At 44.1% G+C, this 17,682-nt stretch overlaps 2 protein-coding genes across 7 annotated transcripts in view; one reads left to right on the top strand and one right to left on the bottom strand.

Moving 5' to 3' along the window:
* The window catches only part of LOC112261267 (calcium uniporter protein, mitochondrial), a 31,372-nt gene extending 23,930 nt beyond the window's left edge, over window positions 1-7,442 (top strand). The window contains exons 2-8 of one of the 4 annotated variants that reach the window (XR_006083009.1): window positions 474-546; window positions 846-1,016; window positions 1,677-1,808; window positions 3,826-3,992; window positions 4,259-4,462; window positions 6,664-7,038; window positions 7,170-7,193. Coding sequence is in view for 3 of the 4 variants with exons in the window: in XM_042318936.1 (XP_042174870.1) it covers window positions 474-546; window positions 846-1,016; window positions 1,677-1,808; window positions 3,826-3,992; window positions 4,259-4,462; window positions 6,922-7,038; window positions 7,170-7,247 (942 nt within the window). In the remaining variant the exon portion in view is untranslated. Of the gene's footprint in view, window positions 1-473; window positions 547-845; window positions 1,017-1,676; window positions 1,809-3,825; window positions 3,993-4,258; window positions 4,463-4,607; window positions 5,633-6,663; window positions 7,039-7,169 lie in introns of those variants that run through there. The other 3 variants (XM_042318936.1, XM_042318937.1, XM_042318938.1) reach the window with 3 other exon arrangements.
* A 175-nt stretch (window positions 7,443-7,617) lies between these two features.
* LOC112261268 (caspase-6) lies at window positions 7,618-13,037 on the bottom strand. Of its 3 annotated transcripts, none has more exons than XM_024436524.2 (8): window positions 12,917-13,037; window positions 12,394-12,432; window positions 11,641-11,683; window positions 11,255-11,407; window positions 11,065-11,141; window positions 10,767-10,942; window positions 10,338-10,488; window positions 7,618-10,033 (listed from the first exon to the last, which is right to left on the bottom strand). In XM_024436524.2, exons 1-8 carry the CDS (start codon window positions 12,945-12,947, stop codon window positions 9,891-9,893), a joined length of 813 nt encoding a protein of 270 aa, XP_024292292.1. In that variant the 5' UTR covers window positions 12,948-13,037; the 3' UTR covers window positions 7,618-9,890. The 3 variants fall into 3 exon arrangements, with proteins under 3 accessions (XP_024292292.1, XP_024292290.1, XP_024292291.1); XM_024436522.2 differs by having other exon boundaries at window positions 7,618-9,995; window positions 12,917-13,034; XM_024436523.2 differs by having other exon boundaries at window positions 7,618-9,995; window positions 11,255-11,404; window positions 12,917-13,034.
* Window positions 13,038-17,682: the final 4,645 nt, after the last annotated feature.

The raw sequence follows: 17,682 nt of genomic DNA, 5'->3' as shown, positions 1-17,682 counted from the left end.
ACATTTAAAATGATAATCAAGACATTCCCTGGCAAAACAAAGATGTCACGTAGAATAGAAGCTGGTGGTTTTCCGACTCTCATTTTTATCATGTAGAACTTCAAATGTTTGTCTTTCTGTCTTTGGCAGCATGATCGTTTGCCAAGGGAGGGCTTCTGTTGATACTGATGATATTGAGCTGATAAGCCACTAAGCCACATTCTGTTTTTAGTTGCTTTGCCGCCCATGTATTGTGAAATCTACAGCGTTCCTTGTAACAGTATGTTCTGGTGCCTCTCGGGCTGTTCATAATGTTGATTGGAGACCTATTTGCTGATTTAATGTTATTTGTGTTTCTTAAATGTACCGTATCTGTATTTTGTAAATTGTGTGCGAATGGTTCCTTCTGAAAGAGACCTTGGTCTGAATGGGACTCCCTGTTTAAAATAAAGGTCAAATAAATCCATTCTGTAATGTGTTCTCTCTCATTTCAGATCCATCCCAGACAGCCACAGTGGAGGTGTCCTCCCCAAGTGGTCTTCTGCAGTACTGTAGCACCCTCTAGTGGTATGATACTGGCATTACAGTGAACCTTTCTACAATTAATGTAGTACCCTGGCTGCCTTGACTTTACACACAGTGCAGTTCTTTATTCTAAAGTGCCAACCGATGATGAAAGGCTTTAGAATTGTAATCTTTGGTAGACTGTTCATATCACTATTAATAAACGCAGAGACAATCCATATATTGTTGTATGCAATGAGCTCAGTTATTTAAAACAGTAAGAATGAGCTGCACTGTATTTTAAACACAAGGCCATTATAAACTGCCCATTTTACCTGTGTTGTTCTCTGTCTGCGGTCTAGATGTGGTGTTGCAGTATAAACATGGACGACCGGTGCTGGCTGTGCCGCTACCCTCCAGGCAGGAGAGCTGTCTGTTCTTCCTCAGGCCCATGTTAATGACTGTAGGAGACCTCATCCACGACCTGCAGAGAGAAGACCCAGGAGTCACCTCTGCCTCTGTGCTCACCAAGGGTAGGACACACACATAAATATGTTGTACACACACATAAATATATGGTGTACACACATGTTGTACACACACTCAAATGCAAACATTTGCCCGTATACTCTAAAATGCTTTATGAATGAGTGCCTATCTAGGAGCAGTTCAGCCTTTTAGATAATAATGAATATGATTTAATGGACAGGGCAGAACTGATCCTAGATCAGCACACCTACTCTGAGATACTTTATGAATATGGGCTACTGTCTGTCGTGTACACAGACACTATATCCATCTGTTATCCTCCTGTCTCCTGCAGATGGTGCACGGGTAGCTAACAGCACCTCTATAGACACCACCCCTGTAGACACCACCCCTGTAGACACTATATCCATCTGTTATCCTCCTGTCTCCTACAGATGGTGCACGGGTAGCTAACAGCACCTCTATAGACACCACCCCTGTAGACACTATATCCATCTGTTATCCTCCTGTCTCCTACAGATGGTGCACGGGTAGCTAACAGCACCTCTATAGACACCACCCCTGTAGACACCACCCCTGTAGACACTATATCCATCTGTTATCCTCCTGTCTCCTACAGATGGTGCACGGGTAGCTAACAGCACCTCTATAGACACCACCCCTGTAGACACTATATCCATCTGTTATCCTCCTGTCTCCTACAGATGGTGCACGGGTAGCTAACAGCACCTCTATAGACAGTCTCCTGGACAAAGACTTCCAGCTCCTCATCAATGATGCTGTATACAACATCCACTCCCCTGAAAGAGGTGAAGCAACTCTTTCCCAAAACATAGGTAGTTTAAACAGTTTAAGAGATGATGATGATGATGATGACATAATAATAAATACCATTTAGCAGCCGCTGTATTCTGAAACGACTTAGTTGTGCATGTTTATATTTTAAATATGGTTGGTCCTGGGAATCGAACCCACTATCCTGGCGTAGCAAACAACATGCTCTACCAACTGAGCTACGGAGGACCACAGTCACACAGCTACAGAGGACCACAGCTACAGAGGACCACAGTCACACAGCTACAGAGGACCACAGATCACACAGCTACAGAGGACCACAGATCACACAGCTACAGAGGACCACAGATCACACAGCTACAGAGGACCACAGATCACACAGCTACAGAGGACCACAGATCACACAGCTACAGAGGACCACAGATCACACAGCTACAGAGGACCACAGATCACACAGCTACAGAGGACCACAGATCACACAGCTACAGAGGACCACAGATCACACAGCTACAGAGGACCACAGATCACACAGCTACAGAGGACCACAGATCACACAGCTACAGAGGACCACAGATCACACAGCTACAGAGGACCACAGATCACACAGCTACAGAGGACCACAGATCACACAGCTACAGAGGACCACAGATCACACAGCTACAGAGGACCACAGATCACACAGCTACAGAGGACCACAGATCACACAGCTACAGAGGACCACAGATCACACAGCTACAGAGGACCACAGATCACACAGCTACAGAGGACCACAGATCACACAGCTACAGAGGACCACAGATCACACAGCTACAGAGGACCACAGTCACACAGCTACAGAGGACCACAGTCCACACAGCTACAGAGGACCACAGATCACACAGCTACAGAGGACCACAGATCACACAGCTACAGAGGACCACAGATCACACAGCTACAGAGGACCACAGATCACACAGCTACAGAGGACCACAGATCACACAGCTACAGAGGACCACAGATCACACAGCTACAGAGGACCACAGATCACACAGCTACAGAGGACCACAGTCACACAGCTACAGAGGACCACAGTCACACAGCTACAGAGGACCACAGTCACACAGCTACAGAGGACCACAGTCACACAGCTACAGAGGACCACAGTCACACAGCTACAGAGGACCACAGTCACACAGCTACAGAGGACCACAGATCACACAGCTACAGAGGATCACACAGCTACAGAGGACCACAGATCACACAGCTACAGAGGACCACAGTCCACACAGCTACAGAGGACCACAGTCCACACAGCTACAGAGGACCACAGTCCACACAGCTACAGAGGACCACAGTCCACACAGCTACAGAGGACCACAGTCCACACAGCTACAGAGGACCACAGTCCACACAGCTACAGAGGACCACAGTCCACACAGCTACAGAGGACCACAGTCCACACAGCTACAGAGGACCACAGTCCACACAGCTACAGAGGACCACAGATCACACAGCTACAGAGGACCACATATCACACAGCTACAGAGGACCACATATCACACAGCTACAGAGGACCACAGTCACACAGCTACAGAGGACCACAGTCACACAGCTACAGAGGACCACATATCACACAGCTACAGAGGACCACATATCACACAGCTACAGAGGACCACATATCACACAGCTACAGAGGACCACATATCACACAGCTACAGAGGACTACAGAGGACCACATATCACACAGCTACAGAGGACCACATATCACACAGCTACAGAGGACCACAGTCACACAGCTACAGAGGACCACAGTCACACAGCTACAGAGGACCACAGATCACACAGCTACAGAGGATGATGATGAGATATCAATTTATCTTTATCAGTAATTCTGAAAATAAACATCATTAGTCACTTGAGTATCAGCAGGATACTCCTCCTCATCGTCATGATCAACCTCCAGTCTGGGGTGGAATTGGTGGAATAGTGATGCATGTTCCCAGTGTAATAATAATAATTTTGCCATGAGTTCCCAGAGTGACTGTGTTGTAATGAATTCCACCCATGTTGTGTGTCCAGAGGCGTCCAGTGTGTCCAGTGAGCATGTGGTGGACGTGGAGGACATGAAGCACATGGTGCAGCTGCTCCACACGGCCCTCCACCTGCCTGACCACCACCTGCTGAAGGAGAGGCAGCTGCTGGAGAGACTGGATGGACTCAAACAGGACCTCTCACCTCTGGAACAGGTACCGGAGGGGTGTACTTCTGACTCTGTTTCTCTCTTGTTCTTTCTCTTTCCTTCTGTCTGTCTGTCAGTATCTCCTCTCTTTATTTCTCTCTCTTGCGTCTCTTGTCTCATCTCTCTCGTCTCTGTGTGACTCCTACTACCTATCCCTTTGGTCGACAACCATAAAGCTGTCGCGGTAAACCTTCAAAGATAAGATTGCATGAGTGTGAGAGTTTGTTTTAGCTATCACTAGTAACCTCTGTCTCCCGTGCGTTCCCTGTACAGGTGAAGGCACAGCTGGCGCGCAGTGCAGAGTTCCACTCCTCCAGGACTCTGTGGACAGGTGTGGCCCTGCTGTCTGTGCAGGGCGGGGCCTTGGCCTGGCTCACCTGGTGGGTGTACTCCTGGGACGTCATGGAGCCCGTCACCTACTTCCTGACCTACTGCACCAGCATCGGAGTCTTCTCCTACTATGTCCTCACCAAGCAGGTACAGTACAGGACTGGAAGGACATGAAGACCCATGTCCAGCACGGTCTCAATACAAGTAGTCAAGACAGTGTCTCCCCCTTGTGTGCACAAAAAGTACTGTCACTACAGGGCACTTGAACAAAAGGCTTTCATTTTCTTTTCAGTCACACCTGGTCTCCTTACAACAACTTGGAGTCGTCAAGTTCTCATATGTGACCTTCATTGCCATACGCTGTGCAGTATGAAGGCAGTAATTATCCGGGTTGAATTCTAACTTTAGATAACTGTGTGCAGTCAAACTTCTACAAACCGCTGCATTGACATCAATGGTAGATGTAATCAAAACACAGGTGATAAGCACTTAGAAGTGTAACAGAGAAATCTCCACGTATGTCTGCCCTCCTGTGGCTGCAATGTGTATAGCATGCGCTGTATAGAAGGAGCACGACATGGTCTGACCGGTAAACCTTCCAGTTGGTCCCACAGCACCTGTGTCCTGCGTCTAAATTATTTTATAAGACTTTTGTAAGTATCTTATAAAAGTACAGTACGAACTGTGTACATCCATGCCACAACAAGGAGGCTGATACAAACCAACATTCCTCTGTTACGCTTCGAGGTGCATCACCTGTATTCTGATCATATCTCCTAATGACATCCGTGCATAATTTACACAGAGGTTCACACAGTTATCTCAAGTTAGAATTTAAACCCAGATAACTATGAGTGAGAAGTGATACACAAGTTAGTCTGCACCAGATGGATCATGGTTGTTGTCCTCTGTAGGATTATGTCTATCCAGATGGATCGTGGTTGTTGTCCTCTGTAGGATTATGTCTATCCAGATGGATCGTGGTTGTTGTCCTCTGTAGGATTATGTCTGTCCAGATGGATCATGGTTGTTGTCCTCTGTAGGATTATGTCTGTCCAGATGGATCATGGTTGTTGTCCTCTGTAGGATTATGTCTATCCAGATGGATCATGGTTGTTGTCCTCTGTAGGATTACGTCTATCCAGATGGATCGTGGTTGTTGTCCTCTGTAGGATTACGTCTATCCAGATGGATCGTGGTTGTTGTCCTCTGTAGGATTACGTCTATCCAGATGGATCGTGGTTGTTGTCCTCTGTAGGATTACGTCTATCCAGATGGATCGTGGTTGTTGTCCTCTGTAGGATTACGTCTATCCAGATGGATCGTCCTCTGTGGATTACGTTATCCAGATGGATGTCCTCTGTAGGATTACGTCTATCCAGATGGATCGTGGTTGTTGTCCTCTGTATCCAGATGGATTTGTTGTCCTCTATCCAGATGGATCGTGGTTGTTGTCCTCTGTAGGATTACGTCTATCCAGATGGATCGTGGTTGTTGTCCTCTGTAGGATTACGTCTATCCAGATGGATCGTGGTTGTTGTCCTCTGTAGGATTACGTACCAGTCCTATCCAGATGGATCGTGGTTGTTGTCCTCTGTAGGATTACGTCTATCCAGATGGATCGTGGTTGTTGTCCTCTGTAGGATTACGTCTATCCAGATGGATCGTGGTTGTTGTCCTCTGTAGGATTACGTCTATCCAGATGGATCGTGGTTGTTGTCCTCTGTAGGATTACGTCTATCCAGATGGATCGTGGTTGTTGTCCTCTGTAGGATTACGGATGGATCGTTTGTTGTCCTCTGTAGGATTACGTCTATCCAGATGGATCTATCCAGATGGATCGTGGTTGGTTGTTGTCCTCTGTAGGATTACGTCTATCCAGATGGATCGTGGTTGTTGTCCTCTGTAGGATTACGTCTATCCAGATGGATCGTGGTTGTTGTCCTCTGTAGGATTACGTCTATCCAGATGGATCGTGGTTGTTGTCCTCTGTAGGATTACGTCTATCCAGATGGATCGTAGGATTACCAGATGGATCGTGGTTGTTGTCCTCTGGGATTACGTCTATCCAGATGGATCGTCCTCTGTAGGATTACGTCTATCCAGATGGATCGTGGTTGTTGTCCTCTGTAGGATTACGTCTATCCAGATGGATCGTGGTTGTTGTCCTCTGTAGGATTACGTCTATCCAGATGGATCGTGGTTGTTGTCCTCTGTAGGATTACGTCTATCCAGATGGATCGTGGTTGTTGTCCTCTGTAGGATTACGTCTATCCAGATGGATCGTGGTTGTTGTCCTCTGTAGGATTACGTCTATCCAGATGGATCGTGGTTGTTGTCCTCTGTAGGATTACGTGTATCCAGATGGATCGTGGTTGTTGTCCTCTGTAGGATTACGTGTATCCAGATGGATCGTGGTTGTTGTCCTCTGTAGGATTACGTGTATCCAGATGGATCGTGGTTGTTGTCCTCTGTAGGATTACGTGTATCCAGATGGATCGTGGTTGTTGTCCTCTGTAGGATTACGTGTATCCAGATGGATCGTGGTTGTTGTCCTCTGTAGGATTACGTGTATCCAGATGGATCATGGTTGTTGTCCTCTGTAGGATTACGTGTATCCAGATGCCAAAGACAGGCAGTTCCTGTATTACTTCCACAAGGGTGCCAAGAAGGAGCGCTTCAACGTGCAGAAGTACAATGAGCTGAGAGAGGAGTTGGCTTCGGTATGTTGCTATACTTACTTATACAAGGCACTGCAGAATTTCTGCTCACTGCTTATTGGACTTTCCACTGATGTATTCAGTCTATAAAGGGGCTTCTGCTGATTTTGTGTGTGTGTGTGTGTGATCCTTAGGTGGAAGAAGATTTGAGACGTCTAAGGAATCCAACCCAACTTCAGCTCCCTGTAGAACAGCTCCAGAGCCAGCCATGAAGGGCAGCACCACACACACACACACCGTCAAACTGAAGGACTACTGAGCAGCAGCATTTCTTCCCATTTATTTTGATAACAATGCATTTTTCTTACTAACCCTGCAGATCATTTTAGAGTTTTGGTTTACACCGTTTACAATGTTGGAAGTCATTTGTGGTAATAGAAGTATAGTAATAAATATGAGAAAGCATCTTCCTGAATACTAATCATATTTTCTCTGCATTCCTGGCCATTGCCGTAATTCAATATAGTAGCTAGTGTCATTTCTATAGAAGAGCAAAGTTCTGAATAGTGATGACGTGTATATAATGAGATGATCCATTCTGAACGTTTACAAAGATTAAGAGGAACTGAGACTGAACACAAATGACATTTCAATATTTTATTGCACCTCAATTCAGACTTTTGTTTCAATCATCAAAACCCCAAACATACTTCAACAGTTTTACAACTGTCATTTTATAAATGAGAGATTCTAACTCAATAGGAGTCCCACGCACCTCTCCAAATGCTATTAGTGCAAACCCAATCTCCCAAAAGGTCAGAGATACATTTCCCCGGTGGACCACAAGAAAAGTACATTACTCTTACTAAGCAGTGGTTCCTTATATTCACCCATGGAGACTAAAATGGTCCTCATTTTCTTGAACAATTCAGAAATAGAAACATGAATTGGTGTCCAGCACTCAGGTTCACATACAAATGAGTAATACCTCATGCATTGTCATTGCTTTAGTAAATATCTCCCAGGTGACTAACAATTATTTATTTTTTAAACATGAGATGGTCGGTTGATTGGTACCCTGAGTTGTCTTATCTGAGTTATATAATGCACACTTGCGCATATTTTCTGGCTGAAGAATATGTCTGTAGTCATGTGGTGTACAAAAAATGGTATTTAAAAAGATTGGTACTGTTAAAGTTGTTCAGTATTGGAGCGGCAGGTAGCCAGGTGGTTAGAGATGCGAGCCAGCAACCGGAGGGTTTCCAATCCCAGCCCAGATGGAATGTGGGGGGGTGTAATTGACCAATAAAGTGATCTTAAGTTGAAAACAGTTGTCAAATACCCTCAATAAAGAACAATGGTAAAAAGCTGTAATTTTTTAAATAGTTAATTAAAAGGCCATTGATTTGAAGGACAAAAACAAAGGCACCATAGTGGCAGTAAACAATGTATAGGACTGGTTTTCCTGAGTCAGAGTAGTACAGTAGGTCATGTGACCAAACTTGCAGTATTTACTTAGTCTTTGAAGCACTAGACACTTGACTCCCAGAGGTACTTTCCACATTGGAGTTGTTTGTTCACGTTTAGCCTGCCGCTTTCAAAACATGTAAAACTACATTTGAGTTGTAAAGGCTAAGCACATCCAAGTACAAAGAGAAGTAACACAAATTCCCTTTTTGACAAAACAAGTGGGGAGGCAACATATTATTTATTTTTTACCCCCTTTTCTCCCTAATATCGTGGTATCCAATTGTTACTAATTACTATCTTGTCTCATCGCTACAACTCCCATAAAGGTTTGGGAGAGACGAAGGTCGAAAGCCATGCGTACTCCGAAACACAACCCAACCAAGCCGCACTGCTTCTTCACACAGCGCGCCTCCAACCCGGAAGCCAGCCGCACCAATGTGTCGGAGGAAACACCGTGCTGGACGGTATTGATATGGTATGAACCCACATCCTCTTGGTTGCAAGGAAGGCATTCAAACCCAGAGCCACCCACTCTTTACCCCAATCGGCACTTTTCTTCCTATGTCGGACAAAGACAGTTGCACAATCTTGCACAAGAGATAAGGATCAAAGCCACACCTTTTGGATGCAAGGTAGGGATTTAACCCCAGAGCCACATCCTCCTTCAAACAATGTGCACATGTCTTTGTATATTTGACACAGATAGTTGATGTAAACAAATCAAGCCCAGGGAACCACTAGTCAATGCTAAGAATTAGCAGTATTCTCTCGAGAAAGGCCTTAAGGGACTGGAGATGCAAAATCCTTTACTGACTGAGAATCCCCTCTTAACAAACAGCTATCCACAAACAGACTGAGAATAAAGTCATTTGAAATGTTAATGCTCAATTACCATTCTCATGTCACTCTTTTACCTGCCCTGCGGGTACATTCCATGACCTCTGTCAACACCAACAGGGAAAGCCTGAAGCCGAGCAGCCAAGCAGGTTTCACCAGTATAGTACCATGCTTTGTTTTAGGTCAGTTTTGCCACCACAGAATGTGTTAAAATAACACTGCATACACGATCATCAGCCAATGACATGATCTCCATTTGGTTTCATAGGAAAGATTAGAATAAAGGGAATATGCACAGCTTGATGAAGTGTATTTCATGGTTCTCAAGACAAACATCGAAATAATGTAGACAAACGTTTAACAAAAAGAACCACCAGACATTATAGTCAAGGACAACCTTTCTCCCAAAAAACATTCAAAACAACTACAGCAGGATTCAGGAATGACGTAATAGCTGCCCAGTGGATGGAAACCTTACTGCTTCTTGGGTCGGAAGTAGAGCTTCCTGGTGAGCATGGAAGCAAAGCAGGGGACCTGTTTCTTCCCGATGGCGGTCTTGTCGTTACAATTCCCAACGCTCCTCATGGACACCTTCCTGTTGACCAGGGTCAGGAGCTCCGTGAACTCCAGGGAATCTCCGAACTTCCGCATGGCCCCACACAGGTCCTGGATGTACCAGGAGCCGTTGATCGTCTCGCGGTGGGAATAGTAGCCTGCACAGGGACACCGGGAACAAGTATGGCAGTCAGATCTGTATTCCATTCATCCAAATGAGAAGCAAAGGATAATCAAGTGATCAAACACCATCACACAAACACAGGGAAACAGTTATTTAGGATATTGTCTAAACCCCATAACTGTATACAAGTCACAGTAAGAAGGAGTTGGGTACAAAATAGTAACTGTGCGTCTGATAAGGAATTAAAATAATGAATTTGTCTTTATTCTCCATGTATCTCTGATCTATGCATCTATCCTCATTTACGACCACAAGGTTTACAATATTTCTTCTTGTTTTCTGTAATGGACTATCAGCTGTGCCATGTGTTCCTCACCTTCAGCCACAGAGTAACACATGATGAAGTCAGCGCCAGCAGGGAGGGTGTAGACCACCCCAGCGTCCACCACCACCTCGTTGGTCTTCACTTCGCTGTCCACCACGTCCATGGGGGTCACTGGATCGTCATGCTTGTCCCCACGGCACGCCTGTCGGTGTCAATCAAATCAGAAACCAAAAACAGTCAAAACGTCAATATGATGGTTATATATAAAAATATATATATATATTTAGCAGTAAATATTTGTGGTTATGTGGATAAATGTTTACAAATAGAATTACAAATAATAGTATTGTTTCTGAGGAAGATATGGCTTCACCGGCCCCCAAACATCAGATATGGTCTATGAGTCAACAGTACTGAATGTCAAAGGTTTCCATCTAAAATGGATCTATTCAAAAGGCATCTCATCATCTGATCTCTTACCTGTAGTATGAAGATCTTGGGCTTGCCCACCAGGCTCTTACACTTGTCTCCTTTGAACAGGGCAGTGATGTCCTGGATAGTGATCTTGTCGTCGTAAGCATAGACGTGGTCGTTCTCTCCGTGGCTCAGAAAGACGCACACGAAGCAGTCTGCATCAGCATGGTTGGCCTCAGCAGCTATACAGTATCAGACATGTTTCATTTCTTATTCTGAAGTATAATACCGACTGTGACTGATACAGTATCTGTGTTAAGCAGATTATTTGAGGTGGTATCGCAGGACTAGAAGTGCTGCTTACCCTGACTGATTTGATCCAGAACTTCCTCCACCTTCAGATTATCAAAGGCCTGCACTTCAAAGTTCAAGTCCTCAAATCTGAATCAGACAAATCAAGTGTCAAACATGGTTAGGCATGAACATTTTAAACAACTCCATCAGCACTACAGTTGACTGAACCGGTCTATAGGGAGTTCTGATGCCATGTATACCTTTTGACCAGATTGGAGCGGTCAGCATTGGTCCCATTGCGGGGGGGCATCCTCAGATGCCAGTAGAAGTGCTCCTGGTTGAAGATGAGAGCCAGGCCTCGCCGCTTGTGGTTCATCTTATACTCCTCCGCAGGGTCCATAGAGAAAGAACTGCTGAAGGAAAAACACAGGCTCCCCTGTCAATACCTTGTTATGCCATAGTGGGTTTAGCTGAACGAGAGACATTTGTTAAGAGAAAGTGTAGCTTTCTTATCGGTTACCACAAGACATTCGGAAGAATCTGTTCACTTCAACTGTCAACAGACTTGAACTTATTTCAACCAGGTGTTCATTACATTCAAGTCATTTATAACAATGTAATGAGTAATATCATTACTAATAGTTACCTGCAGAAATACCCATCTGTTTCTGTAAGGTTCTCACTAGGACCTGATAAAGAGAAAGGAACATACAATCTGAACAGGTATGATAATCTTGCATGAATATTTATTTTATGACTTCTCAAAGGCCTCGTGGTTTTACAGCTTTCTGATATCTCAACATTAGGCAGTTTCGATGCAAATTGTCTCCAAAGCTTTTGGGATCAGATTTATTTGGGGGGGTCTGTTGTTAAGCTCTGCAAACAGGTTTGTGAATTAGTAGCCTCGGCTACAACTCCAGGGCCAAGCAGCCATTGTTCAATAAGCACCCGGTCCTGGTGGTTTTCAATAGGCTGGTTACAGGTGTTACGACCAGTAGAAAAAGTGACAAAGCTCTCCTATCTTACATGCTCTTTACTTGTGCTGCTGTTGCAGGTGTGGGGTGAAGCATGAAGGGGGAGTCTGCTGTTCCATTTCCTCATGTTCCTTGTGTTACGGGTTATTATTGAGAGAACAAGAGGAGGGTTTACTGCTTTTGATTCAGGTGATTGCTCAGTGCAAACGCCAAACGGAGAAATAACTACAGGTTTGTGTTAACCATTACATAATTAGCGTGTACTTTGAGTCTCGTAAAATGACATTTCGTGAGATAAGGTAGTTTCGTTAAAACAGTACCTCAAACAGTCTTTCTGTTTTGGTGTTAAATGTACATCTGCATATGTCTCTACAAGCATTGGGCACCTAGACCTACCTAACCTGATATCGGCCGTACATACTCACCTGTCGTCTGGGATGTTTTGTTGTCTTTTTCCAAGCTTCCTGTGAGACAAAAATCCCACATGAGACAATACAGTAAGATTTCACAGACCTGTGAAACAAGTCTGTACACTGATAACGTTGACATAACACCTGATATAAAATCTGGTCTGTGCTTATCTGTCAGTAACTTAGTCCCCGGGCAATTGCGTAGTGACGCGATTCATCTGACAGTGAACAACAATCTTGGCTACTGTAACAACAGTACAAACAGACACATATTGCGGTACATACACCGTATAAACGTATTAGACCAGATAAGCGAGGTAAATGGAGGGGAAATTGTGAAATCCATGACATCATTCAGCAAGTGATGTATTAATCTTTTGTTTCCTTTCCCAGGGAGGATCCCAAATGTCTTCTGAGAGTTCTTCTTTCATATTTGTCTTATATGATTTCCGTGACCACAACATTACATTAAACTGCAAGACTACTAATACCAATACATACATATAGTATTTTATAACTTCCAAATAGGACTTTTTACCTTTAGTGTCTTTATTCCCTGGACACGACATGGTTGCTGTCTACTCTCCTTTCAATGTGTACACGCAAGTGTAAAATGTATTGGTTTAACAAACACTGATGGAGAATGACACTTCCCGCCCCTTTAAGCTGATTGGCGGATCTACTCAAAAACTGGATACAATTGGCAACTGGGCATGGCAGTCAAGCGTTGATCGTTACAACTTCCGTATAATGCCACATTGTAGCCACTGAGAACCGTATAACAGAGTCAAATATATACTAAACAAAAATATAAACGCGACATGCAGCAATTTAAACGATTTTGCTGAGTAACAGTACATATAAGTAAATTAAAATAATCTATGGATTTTATATGATCTATGGATTTTATATGACTGGGCAGGGGCAAAGCCACTGAGACGGACTTTTTCCCCACAAAAGGGCTTTATTATAGACAGAAATATTCCTCTTGTCAGGGTGGCTGGCCTCAGACGATCCCGTAGGTGAAGAAGCCAGATGTGGAGGTCCTGGGTTGGCGTGGTTACACGTGGTCTGCGGTTGTGAGGCTGGTTGGACATAATGCCAAATTCTCTAAAACGACGTTGGAGGTGACTTATGGTATCGATTTATATTTTTGTTCAGGATAATATAAAACATGTTTCAGGGTGTGACATTATGCAGAGGGATACTGTAAAAACAAAATACATGTTTCAGTATGCCTGTGAATGAGGAAAGCTCAACAAACGTAAAATGTCAGCTAAGTGTGCACTTTAAAAATATATATATTTCACCTTTATTTTACCAGGTAGGCGAGTTGAGAACAAGTTCTCATTTGCAACTGCGACCTGGCCAAGATAAAGCAAAGCAGTGTGACACAGAGTTACACATGGAGTAAACAATAAACAAGCCAATAACACAAACAAGTCAATGACACAGTAGAAAAAAGAAAGTCTATATACAGTGTGTGAAAACGGCATGAGGAGGTAGGCAATAAATAGGCCATAGGAGCGAATAATTACAATTTAGCAGATAACACTGGAGTGATAAATGAGCAGATGATGATGTGCAAGTAGAGATACTGGTGTGCAAAAGAGCAGAAAAGTAAATAAAATAAAAACAGTATGGGGATGAGGTAGGTAGATTGGGTGGGCTATTTACAGATGGACTATGTACAGCTGCAGTGACTGGTTAGCTGCTCAGATAGTTGATGTTTAAAGTTGGAGAGGGAAATAAGTCTCCAACTTCGGCCATTTTTGCAATTCGTTCCAGTCACTGGCAGCAGAGAACTGGAAGGAAAGGCGGCCAAATGAGGTGTTGGCTTTGGGGATGATCAGTGAGATATACCTGCTGGAACATGTGCTACGTGTGGGTGTTGTTATGGTGACCAGTGTACTGAGATAAGGCGGAGCTTTACCTAGCATAGACTTATAGATGACCTGGAGCCAGTGGGTCTGGCGACGAATATGTAGCAAGGGCCAGCCGACTAGAGCATACAGGTCACAGTGGTGGGTGGTATAAGGTGATTTGTTAACAAAACGGATGGCACTGTGATAGACTGCATCCAGTTTGCTGGGTAGAGTGTTGGAAGCTATTTTGTAGATGACATCGTCGAGGATCGGTAGGATAGTCAGTTTTACGAGGGTAAGTTTGGCGGTGTGAGTGAAGGAGGCTTTGTTGCAAAATAGAAAGCCGATTCTAGATTTGATTTTGGATTGGAGATGTTTAATATGAGTCTGGAAGGAGAGTTTACAGTCTAGCCAGACACCTAGGTATTTATAGTTGTCCACATAGTCTAGGTCGGAACCGTCCAGGGTGGTGATGCTGGTCAGGCGGGCGGGTACGGGCAGCGAATGGTTGAAAATTGTTCAGGGGCAGAACGACAGATTTTTACCTTGTCAGGTCTGGGAATCGATGTTGCAAGTCCAATGCGCTAACCACTAGACTACCTGCCGCCCCGCCCCGCTACAAGATTGTGGACACATTATTGAATTAACTGTGAGGAATCCTTGACACTGGGAGCATGTCAATACATTAATCAGGGTTGTGTTCATTAGGCACCACACGGAAGAAAACAGACAAACTACCTGGAGTTCTCCATTAAGAAACACTCCTTTTCGTATTCCGTTGTAAAACGTTTTCTGTTGCATGCCCTAATGAACACAAACCAGATGCCATTTTACCTTGGAAACTCTAGACAAGTCCCAACATATTATGTAATCTCCTACAGAAATCTCTCTCCAGGCATTCCTGGAACTCATCTTCACAGTCATCTTTATCACAGTTACAAGTGGCATAGCAACAGTTGTGCTGGTTACAGAACTTGGTCAAGGATGGGTTGTCGATGTCAACTTGTAGAGTAGACAAAAGAGATGAACATTAGATCAATGCTCACAAATATTCAATGCAATATGTAATATGACAGGTGTAATCAAATCATATCAAATGTTATTTGTCACATGCACCGAAAACAACAGGTGTAGACCTTAGCGTGAAATGCTAACTTACAAACCCTTAACCAACAATGCAGTTAAGAAAAGAGTTAAGAAAATATTTACTCAAAAAAAAAAAAGTAACACAATAAATAACAATAATGAGGCTATATACAAAGGTACTGAATCAATGTATAGGGGTGAAGTGACTATGCATAGATAATAAGCAGTGAGTAGCAGCAGTGTAAAAACAAAGGTTGGGGGGGGTGTCAATGCAAATAGTCTGGGTGGCTATTTGATTAATTGTTCAGCAGTTTTATGGCTTAGGGGTAGAAGCTGTTAAGGAGAATTTTGTACCTTGCCTTGGCGCACCGGTACCGCTTGCCGTGAGGTAGCAGAGAGAACAGTCTATTACTTGGGTGACTGGAGTCTTAGACAATTTTTGGGGCCTTTCTCTGACACCGCCTAGTACAGTATATAGTTCCTAGATGGCAGGAAGCTTGGTCCCAGTGATGTACTGGGCTGTACGCACTACCCTCTGTAACGCCTTACGGTCGAAGGCCAAGCAGTTGTCATACCAGGCGGTGTTGCAACCAGTCAGGATGCTCTCGATTGTGCAGCTGTAGAACTTTTTGAGGATTTGGGGACCCATGCCAACTCTTGAGAGGGAAAAGGCATTGTTGTGCCCTCTTCACGACTTTCTTGGTGTGTTTGGACCATGATAATTTGTTGGTGATGTGGACACCAAGGAACTTGAAACTCTCGACCGGTTCCACTACAGCCCTGTCGATTTTAATGGGGGTGTGTTCGGCCCTCCTTTTCCTGTAGTCTACGAGGGAGAAGTTGTGGTCCTGGCACCACACTGCCAGGTCTCTGACTTCCTCCCTATAGGCTGTCTCGTCGTTGTCTGTGATTAGGCCTACCACCGTTGTGTCGTCAGCAAACTTAATGATGTTGTTGAATTCGTGCCTGGCCATGCAGTCGTGGGTGAACAGGGAGTACAGGAGGGGACTAAGCATGCACCCCTGAGGGGCCCCTGTGTTGAGAATCAGCATGGCAGATGTGTTGTTGCCTACCCTTACCACCTGGGGACGAGGGAGGTGTTTAGTCCCAGGGTCCCCAGATAACATTCCTGTAAAGAGTAGTCTTCATTCCCTAAGTTATAGACCTCACCAGAAATGCCTTCAGGGGGAGTTGTTACTGGTGGGGAAGATCATACATTGTTAGCCTGGTTAAACCAGAATGAATGCTGAACTCACCAGTGAAGTGAAACAATTGACAAGGGTGAGTGCAGGGTTCAGTATGATTTAACTATGCTACAAGATGGTGAACACATTATTGAATTAACTGTGAGGAATGCTTGAGTCAAGTCCTGCTCAACACTGGGAGCATGTCAATACATGAATCAGGGTGGTGTTCATTAGGCATCACATGGAAGAAAACAGACTGAAACAGGCAGAAACTACAATAAGAAACACTCATTGTCGTGTTCCGTTGTAAAACGTTTTCTGTTGCATGCCCTAATAAACACAAACCAGTTGCAATCTTACCTTGGACACTCTGGGCCAGTCCCAACATCTTCTGTAATCTCCTACAGATGGTCTCCAGGCATTCCTGGAACTCGTCACAGTCGCGTTTATCATGGTTACAGGTGTCATAGCAATGGTCGTGCTGGTTACAGAACTTGGTCAAGGATGTGATGCCGATGTCAAACTGTAGAGTAGAGAAGAGTTGACCATTAGATCAATGCTCACAAATATTCAATGCAATATATAATATGACAGCTCTTACAACATTCCTATAAACAGTAGTCTTCATTCTCTATGTTCTTGACCTCATCTGAATCTGGTAATGAATGGTGTGGCTGTTGAACAAGTAGGGGACACTAAATTACTTGGTGTTACCTTATATTTAAACTGTCATGGTCAAAACATATAGATTCAATGGTTGTAAAGATGGGGAGAGATCTGTCTGTGATAAAGGGATGCTCTGCTTTTTTGACACCACATTCCACAAAGCAGGTCCTGCAGGCTCTAGTTTAGTCTTATCTTGATTATTGTCCAGTCATATGGTCAAGTGCTGCAAAGAAATTCCTAGTTAAGCTGCAGCTGGCCCAGAACAGAGCAGTACTTATTGCTCTTCATTGCATTACTATGCTGTCAGTCTCTCTTGGTTAAGAGTTGAGGAAAGACTGACTGCGTCACTTCTCATTTTTATCAGAAACATTATTGTGTTGGAAATTCCAACTTGTTTGCATAATCAACTTACACACAGCACTGACAAACACACACTTACCCCACCAGACATGCCACCAGGGGTCTTTTCACAGTCCCCAGGTCCAGAACAAATTCAAGAA

Source organism: Oncorhynchus tshawytscha, unplaced genomic scaffold (genome assembly GCF_018296145.1).
Source record: "Oncorhynchus tshawytscha isolate Ot180627B unplaced genomic scaffold, Otsh_v2.0 Un_contig_5990_pilon_pilon, whole genome shotgun sequence".
NCBI lineage: Eukaryota > Metazoa > Chordata > Actinopteri > Salmoniformes > Salmonidae > Oncorhynchus > Oncorhynchus tshawytscha.
The sequence above is the reverse complement of the archived record's forward strand: the minus strand, read 5'-3'. Positions and strand labels throughout refer to the sequence as shown.